This window comes from Lycium barbarum, chromosome 1 (assembly GCF_019175385.1).
Source record: "Lycium barbarum isolate Lr01 chromosome 1, ASM1917538v2, whole genome shotgun sequence".
Classification (NCBI taxonomy): Eukaryota; Viridiplantae; Streptophyta; class Magnoliopsida; order Solanales; family Solanaceae; genus Lycium; species Lycium barbarum.
This window is the reverse complement of record NC_083337.1, coordinates 129,844,836-129,855,624: the sequence shown is the minus strand read 5'-3', so window position 1 is coordinate 129,855,624 and position 10,789 is coordinate 129,844,836. Positions and strand designations below refer to the sequence as shown.

The 10,789-nt window shown below is 39.1% G+C and overlaps 2 protein-coding genes across 2 annotated transcripts; both read left to right on the top strand.

Annotated features, from left to right (window-relative positions):
- Nucleotides 1-678: 678 nt before the first annotated feature.
- On the top strand, nt 679-2,388 carry LOC132637792 (small ribosomal subunit protein uS4m). The gene is given in 2 exon segments (XM_060354829.1): nt 679-1,338; nt 1,341-2,388. Coding segments are annotated over 2 exon segments (1,071 nt in total). The 5' UTR covers nt 679-1,307; the 3' UTR covers nt 2,381-2,388.
- Nucleotides 2,389-3,010: 622 nt separating this feature from the next.
- Nucleotides 3,011-3,778, top strand: LOC132614104 (NADH-ubiquinone oxidoreductase chain 6). The gene has a single exon (XM_060328468.1). It carries the CDS (start codon nt 3,011-3,013, stop codon nt 3,776-3,778), a length of 768 nt encoding a protein of 255 aa, XP_060184451.1.
- The last annotated feature ends 7,011 nt before the right edge of the window (nt 3,779-10,789 follow it).

The following is a 10,789-nucleotide window of genomic DNA, read 5'->3' as shown; positions in this document are numbered from 1 at the left end:
CGTTCGTTTACTCTAAGTCTTATTACCGACGCGATGGATTGCTATTTGAAAACACTTTCAATACAAAAAGAGCTCCTTCCGGCTATACTCTAGTTGGACAACCTTAATTCAGTTTGAGAAGTCAAGAAGGCACGAAGAGCTAACAAAGAGTCTTTTTATTTGACTGTCCGAAATCAGGTGGGAGGTTGAATTGAAAAGGCCCCTTACTATAGATAGGGTGTTAGTGCTATTTTTCGAAATAAGGACGTTTAGGTTTGATTAATAAGATAGAAAGGGGCAAGCCAAAACCCACTCTGCTTAGTTCGGCTTTCGGGGCTACCTACTTTAGGGCTTATGTAATATATAAAGAAGAACCCTCTTAGGGCCTTTTTGTTTAAGGGCTGCTCGCCTTTTGAATAGAAGGAAGTGGGAGAGAAGAGGTTATTTCGGTAAACCGATGCATGAGCTGAGGCTCCCATGTCCCGCCGACCCTCCGAAAAAGTAAGGGCTCATAGGGAGTTAGAAGCAAGCAGAGTAAAGGGCGGGTAAAACTCACATAAACAGAGGGGGGGGGGGGGGGACACATTCACTGACCAACTATGAATAGATATTACTTATGCTTACGGGTAGGAACATATATTAGTCCATATCGTGGGTCTATTTGTTACAAAAGGCATTCATCCCCTTTCCAAAACATTAACATACAATATTTCGGAATGTATCATGGCTCTATCTATTCATTAAAAAAAGAAAAAAGAGTTCTGCATCTCGGGGGAACAAATAGGCGTGGGGAAGAGTGAGAGGGGGGGCTACGAGTCCTCTCTCGTTGTTGTTCCCGGACCACCCATCTCTTCCTTCCCCTTCGCCCGGCCCGGTGAGATCAGATTTCTAGAACGAAGTGAAGTGATAGGAAGAGAAGACTGCTGGCGGGAAATCCCTATTCATGAAAGCCCCTTGTTAAGGTTAAGGGGAAAACGAAAGGGCGCTCCTGCGCACCAGCTGAAGAAAGGAGCTTTGGAAGTTTACCTTATTATTATATTAAAAGGGGAAAGGGTTCCAAACCTATATGACTAATAAGAAGAAAGGGGCGTTCAACCACATTCTAGGTTGTACAATCCAAATTCTCAAAGAAAGCAGACACCAATCCGCATTCATTTTAATAAAAAGGACTCTAAGGGGAAAACTTCACACAATAATATTCGTATATTCTCGCTCATCCACGGGTTTTTCCCAAGCCAAAACCTACTCCTAAGAAGTTGCTGGATCGAAGTAGTACATTATACATCTGCCTGGCAGCAGCGAACGGGGTTCGATTCCCCTTATACGCGATGTGGCGAAAAAGACTGATTCAACGAGATATGCCTTGCCTGCATTAAGATTTAAAACTTGTCGTCTACTTTCAGGAAATGTTTGGAACAGAGAACTTACAATAATACAACGCCGTATTCTCCGAAGATTGAGGAACAAGAAGAGATCTATTAAGAGAAAGATTTATTCTAGAGAAAATCTTAACAGTTACATCCAATCACAAACTACACGAAAGTTGTCCCTTTTTTATGGAGATTTACCCATCACAGAGATGCACAGAGGAAGAGAACGAACTTCATATATCCCTTTTCTACTCAATCCAGAAACAAGATCGGACGTTATCCTGGTTCGTCTCCATTTTTGTGAAACTATTCCTCAAGCAAGGCAGCCGATAAGTCATCGAAGGGTTTGTGTGAATAATGGAATGGTTAACATTACTCATTTTAAACTCTCCCACGGTGATATAATATCTTTTCAAGAAAATGATGCGAGAACCCGCGGTGAAGAAATAAAGAGATCCTTCTATATCGAAATCTCAGTTGAAAAAATAATAGGCAAATTCCTGGATCACCCGTGGAGAAGAACCAAAACAGAATGGTTCCGCCTACTCAAAACGTCGAGGGGATGCCGCCTACTACTAAAATCCCGGTTTTTGCAACAGTTGCGTTCTTCTATGCAAGAAGAAGACTTAGAAAGAACAAAGAAGTTTGGATCCGAAAAAGTATGCTTAGGCAGTTCTTTCGCTGAGCACAACAGAATGAAGAGGAATTTGTATCATTTCAAATCCCTATTCTTATCGAAGAGAAGGAACGAGAAAAACCGAAATATTCCTACTCGAACAAGAAGTCCTATAGTTTACAACTCTTCTTTATATAGTAATTCGACCTATTGCTCCGCATCCCCCCATCAGTTTACTAAAAAGATCAAAATCAAAAGGATCGAACTACCTACTCATTATTCGGAGGTGAATCATAGAACACCAAAAGCTGTGGTATATTATGGACCTAACATAGGTCACATACCTCACGACATAAGATTGAAAGATCCAAACCTTCTTCTTCGGAGCGGAAAGGGACGTGGCCAAAACATATAAAGATCGGCGTAGTCGCTCATAGGGACATATCTATCCGGATAGAGGATAGTCTAGGCCGATTCATAGATAGATCTCTCTCCATATAGATAGGTATCTCCGTGGATAGAGATAAAGATAGGGATCCATCTAGATCTTGATTCACTATTTCCCTATTTTTTCAAGATTCTGATTGATTCCCTTTTTTTTGACGACAAGTTTGAGTTTGAAATCTTAATGCAGGCAAGGAAACATCCTTTTTCCATTATTACTTGCTGGGGCGGAGCGTAGACGAGCGAGCAGAGCCAAGGAAAGAGGGAAGCCCGTCATAGAGCAGTCGACTAGAAGTAGAAGACTGCTGGCCTGAGAGAAGGCGGCCTCTCTCGGGAAAGATGGCCCAATTTCTCTTCTTTCTTTTTGATTGCAGCTTTCTTTTTTTTTTTCAGGGGTCCAGAAGGCTAAAAGGTGGGGGAGAAGGAAGCCGAACCTCTAATCGACCTGGACACATAAAGAATTCTCGGCGTCGAGAGAGATTTGAGATTCCGTAAGTAACTCAGTGAGTGCTTTCTAAGAAGGGCTTGGAAGAAGAAAATGAAATAGGAACAACCGCGCTGGTCGTAATAGATCGACTTTCATGCTAGTTCTTTCTCCAGCATGAAAGTTCCATTTCAGGGAAGGACGACGTACTATCATACTTTCTGTTTTGTCAAGCCTGCTTTGGTCTCTGGTTTGATGGTTATACATGCTAAAAAGCCAGTACATTTCATTTTGTTTCTTATCCCAGTCTTTCGTAACACTTCAGGTTTACTTCTTTTGTTAGGTCTCGACCTCTTCGCTATGATCTTCCCAGTAGTTTATATAGGAGCTATAGCCGTTTCATTCCTATTCGTTGTTATGATGTTCCATATTCAAATAGCGGAGATTCACGAAGAAGTATTACGCTATTTACCAGTGAGTAGTAATATTGGACTGATCTTTTGGTGGGAGATGTTCTTTATATTAGATAATGAAAGCATTCCATTATTACCAACCCAAAGAAATACGACCTCTCTGAGATATACGGTTTATGCCGGAAAGGTACGAAGTTGGACTAATTTGGAAACATTGGGCAATTTACTTTATACCTACTATTTCGTCTGGTTTTTGGTTTCTAGTCTTATTTTATTAGTAGCCATGATTGGGGCTATAGTACTGACTATGCATAGGACTACTAAGGTGAAAAGACAGGATGTATTTCGACGAAATGCTCTGGATTCTAGGAGGACTATAATGAGGAGGACGACAAACCCGCTCACGACAATAAGGAAAAGCAGTGGCTTGAATCCACATCGTGAGCTTTGGTGCACAAGACATCAAATCCTAACATTTGGGGAAGGAGTCTCGACGACAAGTCGTGCCTGCAGTTGTTCATGCACATCTTAAGAAGCTCCCATGCTTCAAGATTGATGTTTTCACAAGAAATCTCTGTAAAAAAAAGAACGTTGTAACGAGATCGCATAGGTCCAACATAATCCTCCTAACAGGCAGCCAAAGATGGGCGAGGATCAATTAGTTAGCTAACGAAGTTGATGTTGAAGTAGAAAGAAGGCTAATAAATAGGAACGGAGTCGGGGAATTCACACTCTTAACTTGCTCCTGCGACTTCCTTTTCATTTGGTAGGGCATGCCAACGAGATCTCATGAGAGCTTTGAATCAGTAAGCTCATAATCTAGGGTTCAATTAGCGCCAACTTCAGGGGAGGGAATTCACCCCAAAGCGGATTTTGTTCGCTCTGCTCCTCTTGATTCTGTTGTTCTAGACAAAAAGATGAGAGCTTTTCAAGGTATCCAGTTAGACCCCCGGGTAAAAGAGATCTATCCATTTTAGCCATCCTTTCCATTACTGATCTAGTTGCTCTTGCTATCTAACCCGCCACTTTATTATATGATCTTTTATTGACTTCAAAAAGTCCATTTTTTGCTTTTTCTCGGGCCGACTTCATACATTCTATTACTTATAGAAATAGTGATGCCAATCTTTTCAGTAAAGAAGAACTCTTTCGCACGATCTTAAGAAAGCATAGTTCCACAAAAGCGTTATCACGAACCTTTACTTGATGAAAGGCACCCTGTAAGATGCGCTATATCGACAAGGCGAGGAGAAAGCAGCCTAATGGGAATAGCTCCAAACCAAAGCTGCCCTCCATCTCGCATATAGAAATGGTTGACAGTATTCCTGCCATACCAGAATTCCCATTATTTATAGCTAGAAGCTTCGCCAGAAGAAAACCAGATGAGGTCGCTCTGCTTCGTAGACAAGGCTTGTTCCATACTTGACTTACGAGCTCGTGTACCCATATCTGTAAAGTGGCTTATGCACTCCACTCGCTGTCTAATAAAGGAGCATTAGAGCGAGCGCGCGAAGCCCCCAATTTAGTGGCTTCCCTCACCCTCTTCTTTCATTTCCGCTTAAGCTTCCGGGCTTTGTGGGATTAATTGATTGGATACCCGAGACCCATAATCTTTCCTAGGAACAACTTCTATGACGATAAGCATAAAGGCATGATTAGTTCCACAAATCTCACTGCACTGACCATAGTTAACTCCTTCTCGTTGTATCGAACTAGAGGTGTAATTTAAATGACCAGGTACAACATCACATTTGACACCTAAGGAAGGTACAACCCAACTATGAGGTACATCAGCAGATGTTACAATAAAACGTATATAACTTTTACTGGTAGAACCACTCTGTTCTCGACTTCTAATAAACGTGATTGACCCAATCCTAGATCATTTTCTAGAATCGTATAACTGTCAAAAGTGAGTGACTGTTCATCGGAACTGTTATAGTCCGAATACTCATAAGGTAGGGTTGACGCCCGCCTCTCCCCAAACTGTACTTGCAAGTTTTCCGCAAAAAGCTCTACATGCCTACTCTTAGAAAGAACACTATTTTTCTTTAGTTCGGTAGTTCTCCCGACCGTAAGACCCTTTATGAGTAACGTTAATCGAAGGCCGCAGAAAGTTTATTGGCAAGAGGGAACAATTTCTCACCCAGCCTATAGATATATATATACACATACATATACATACATACATACATATATATATATATATATATATATGTAACGTGAATATCTCATATTAATACAAAATGAGGAAAACATGCCTTTAGAAAGAAGGGTTAGCCTTACATACCTCTTTGTCTTCTTAACTACTTAACATTCACCGTCGTAGCTTGAACAATCTACATTTAAAAGGATTCATACCATGGTTAAGCCTTAATGATACTCTTAAATTCAAGCTAGAATAATTCATGATCTAATGAATATTAGGCAGCATTTCCCCTATTTTGTCAACTTCCACCATATTACAACACAACTTCTCAAACGACCATAATAACATCCACAATATCATAATCAACAACTTTGTCGCGTTTGACATTATCCAATTCCCACAATTTCCTACCAAAATGATTCACGATCATAGATATGGCATAACACCGTACTCATTCTCATATAATACTTCTTTAACATCATTTGTATCATTTACAACAATATTACACTCATAACATCTCAAGAATCATGATTCGTGTCAAACTACTATTCAAGAATATCACTATTCTCATATATATAACCCATTTTCTACTTTCTTCCACAATTCAAGTCTTTCAATCATTAAATACTCTTAATAGCATGAAATGAACATAAAACTCAACTTTGATTGTGAAGGAATAGGCTTTGAATGAAAACACTTCACTTGGAGAAAACCCTAACTTCAATCCCAAGGAAATTTCTAGCTTCCATGAATCCTTGTTAGCTTCCTTGCACTTGATTCCACTAATTATAGGTGTTTCACCTTGGATTCACCTTGGGTTTATATTTGTCTGATATATGGAATGTTCTAGAGATCTGAGAGAAGTGGAAAAGATGGGAAATGAAAAATAATAACTTCGATCACTTATTTATGCTTGAAAAAAAAGTTTTCCCGATCGTGTTATATGGACACTTATACGGTCCGTATAAGTGACCGTATTTCACCATCAGGAAATTTCCCTTTTCTGTCAAGTTATACGGACCGTATAAGTGGTCGTATAACTCTACTTTTCCAAAATTATTCTCGTCGTTTCATTTGATCTCCAATCCATATGGAACCTTCTTAGCACTTCTTTAACACTTCATTAACAATTTAAGGAGAGTTATAACTCTTCCTTAAGACATTATTAAATCAACATTAGCTCGGTACTTTGCGAACCCTTTGCGAACACGACTTACATTTCACTTCCTTCAACAAACTAGATTTCACATACTCATATGACTTCAAAATATTATAGTATGAAATTTGAGCTATCTAATACTTCCCTTAATCTTGTAAGGATTTCATAATCACCTTAAGTTCACATTAGCCTACTCACAAGGCAACAAATTCGGAATTTCCGAGGTGTAACAAAAGTTATATATCAAGGAGACAGTGCAACTTCACGGTATTGCAGTGTCCATTATTATGGATAGAGGAGCACAGTTTATAGCTAATTTCTAAAGATCCTTCCAAGAAGGGTTGGGAACGCAGGTGAGACTTAGTACAGCGTTTCATCCACAGACTGACGGACAGGCTGAGCGCACTATCCAAACCTTTGAAGATATGCTGAGAGCATGCATGCTAGACTGTGGAGGCAATTGGGATGATCGCTTGCCACTTATTGAATTTGTGTATAACTATAGCTATCACTCTAGTATTTAGATGGCCCCATATGAAGCTTTATACTGGAGGAAGTGTAGATCGTCTATTGGATGGTTCGAAGTGGGAGAGACAAAGTTAGTGGGTCTAGATTTGATTCAGCAAGCCGTAGAGAAAGGTTAAGCTTATTCAGGATCGACTACTAACAGCTTAAAGTCGTCAGAAATTCTATGTAGACAATCATCGGCGAAACTTGGAATTCAAATTTAACGACTAAGTATTCTTAAAGGTGTCGGCGATGAAAGGCGTGAGGTGATTTGGCAAGAAGGGGAAGCTTAGTCCCTGGTATGTTGGACCTTGTAAGATTGTGCACAAGGTAGGCCAAGTAGCTTATGAACTAGATTTGCCTTCAGAGTTGCAATTTGTCCACCCAGTGTTTCACGTGTCCATGCTTCGCAAGTGTGTTAGATATCCTTCCAAGATTGTTCCTATAGACGACGTACAAGTCACTGAGAAGCTGCCTTATGAGGAAGTACCCATTACCATTCTAGATAGGCAAGTCTGAAGGCTTAGAATCAAGGACGTGGCTTCAATCAAAGTCCTGTGGAGGAATAATAACAGGGAAGAGATAACCTGGGAACCTAAGGATGACATGAAATATAGATATCCACATTCATTTCCACCCCCAGAAGACGTGCACATAGAGCCATCAGTACTCTCAGGTGCGTAATATTTCTTTAAAGTAATTTCTTGGCCGTGTGTGGCCAATTTAATATAGATGTTGATGCCCGGTGAGCCACTGTATATTTTGGGTTGTCGTGAAAAGACAGTTGTCACGACTCAACTGAAGGGCTATGACGGGTACCCGGTGCTAACCCACCCGGGTACCTCTTATCGTATATTCACATTCACATCTAGGTGAGCCACATGGCCTACGCATGGTTTCTATACATCAATAATACTAATCTCCTTGGGCAGGGACATATTTATATCATTATCAACAACCATGCCCATATCCATATACACAAGCCGACGAGGCTAATAAAAGAAATACAAAATACGAGCCGACAAGGCTAAAAAACATATAACCATACACAACTGTCTACGAGCCTCTAAGAAGAGTATGTAACATCATATAGACGGGATAGGACCCCGCCATGCCCATATGTATGTACACAATATAATTATACCAACAGCTGTAGCTTTGGATGAAATGGAGCTCCTCTACGCAGTCGCTGAACAAGAAATCTATGGATCAAATTTGTCTCCCTATCCACTTGGGGCATGACGCAGCGTCCACAAACAAAAGAATTTCAGTACAAATAATGTACTGAGTTTGTAAAGTGTGATCAACATCATAGTATAAGCATAAGAAATCGCATAAGATAGAAGAATCAGGAGGTAATAATGCCATTTATACCTTTAGTAGCCATCACCAAATTTACTTACTTGTCTTTCATAGGGACCTTCCATTTCTAATGCTTACTCATGTATGTATATATATATGTATATATATATATATATATATATATATATATATATATATATATATATATATATATATATATATATATTTATATATATAGATATATACATATATTTATTATTATCATACCCGACCATGAAGGTTTGGTGTTTCACGTACCCGGACATGACAAGTCTTAGTGTTATAGATACCTGGCGCTACCAAGACTCAGGGTTATCCATTCCCATCTGCAGAGACGCGCGATAAGTATCATACCCGGCTACATAAGCTCGGTGTTACATAATAGTCATACATACTTAGACACGTGTACATAAGAGTCCATAAGTATCATCAACATCATTACCATCATTGTTTTCGTTGCATCTATCCTTAGAATATCAACTATCATGTAAGAGAGGTAATAGCATCGTGAAAGCATCGAGAATCATGAGCTTTAGTAATTTTAGAGATAGAGTCATTTGGAAGACATTATGGAACTCATGAGAGGGTATATAGAAAAGGAACCATGCTTATTAAAGAAGGGCTAGCCTTACATACCTCTTTGTCTTCGTAACTACTTAATGCTCACTGTCGAAGCTCGAATAATCTACATTTCGAAGGATTCATACGATAGTTAAGCCTTAATGATACTCTTAAATTCAAACTAGAGTAGTTCATGATCTAATGAAAATTGGGCAGCATTTCCCCTATTTCGTCAACTCCCAACAACCACAAAAACATCCACAATATCATAATCAAGTAATCACATTCCTTTAAACCTTCAAAATTTATTCTCATGCTCAATTTATACTAACAACTTCACACCCATTCGTAGCACATTTTCATACAATGCTTCCTTATCACTACTTCTACTTTCCATAACAAGATTGTACCCATATCATACTAAGAATCATGACTTAAGTTAACTTACTACTCAAAACATCATAAAAGCTACATTTAGACCTCATTTTCTACTTTCTTCTTCTACCCAAGTTGTTCAACAATCAAACGTTCATGATAACATGAAATAAGCATGAAAACTAACATTTTATCTCATAGGAATGATCTTTGGAGCAACTATCAACTTATGTGAAAATCCTACCTTCAATACCCAAGAATCTCTTGTAGTCTACTAACACTAGGGAGCTCTAAAACATGAACACATTGATTCTTGCCTCTTGATCTTTGTTTTCTCTTGGGTTAGAGTGGAATATTCTTGGAGAAGGGTTTGGATCTCTCAAGACTTGTGAAAATATGAAAAATGAAATAAAAGAACTAGGGCCATCTATTTATACAAAAAATAAAAATCTGCCCGATGGACTTATACGGACCACTTATACGGTTCGTATAAGTGGACTGTATAACACCACCATGGAAACATCCTTTTCTGTAAAGGTCATGTTATACAGACCCTCTTTATACGGACCGTATAAAGTTATATGGACCATATAAGTGGCCGTATAAATCACAGTTATACAAAACTTTATCTGATTGATTCATTTGACTTCCAATCCTCGTGGAACCTTCTTGGCACTTACATAACACTTCAATAACCATACAATAGGCCCTATAGCAGCCCCTCAAGACATTACCAAATTCATATTAGCTTTAATTATAGTGAAAATCTTTCCTAACACGACTCACATAAAACTTCCTTCAACAAACTAAACCTCACATATTCGTAAAACTTTGAAATCTGATGGTGCACACTTTAAGATATCTAATACTTTCCTTAATCTCGTAAGGATTTTATAATCATCTTAAGCTCACATTAGCCTATTCACAAGGCAACAAATCCGAAATTTTTGAGGTGTAACAACAGTAGTGGTGCAATTATGGTGTACATCTGGCAAAATTTTCATAGAAATCCCTAAGAGTCTAACATTCGAGGACAAAGGCTCCTAAGGGGGGAGGAATGTTACACCTCGCAATTTGGTGCGTTAAGAAGTTTCTAGGCATTATTCGTCCAATTGTGAACATGGGGTTAGTGTTAAGGATATACAAGATTATATATGCTTATCTTATTGTTATGAGGGTTTAAGATCATGTATGAGAGGTTTCAAAAGAATTAGAGATAGATTGGGCGAAGAAGGAAAATTTGGACGAACTGAAAAAAAATTCCCTACGCGTACGCGATGGAGCCTCGCGTTCGTGACGGCCATAAAAATTCCAAACCATCGCATTTGCAAAGGCCAATTGATTAAGTCGGCTCCACCGACTTTGACTGTTACACCCCAGAAAATTTCGCGTTACTAAGGCGGCAGACGGCTTAATGTGAGCTCAAGGAGGATCAAATATTACAAGTATAA

Excerpts from the sequence above, each read along its gene's own strand:
- LOC132614104 (XM_060328468.1), top strand. The coding sequence starts at position 3,011 with ATGAAAGTTCCATTTCAGGGAAGGACGACGTACTATCATACTTTCTGT.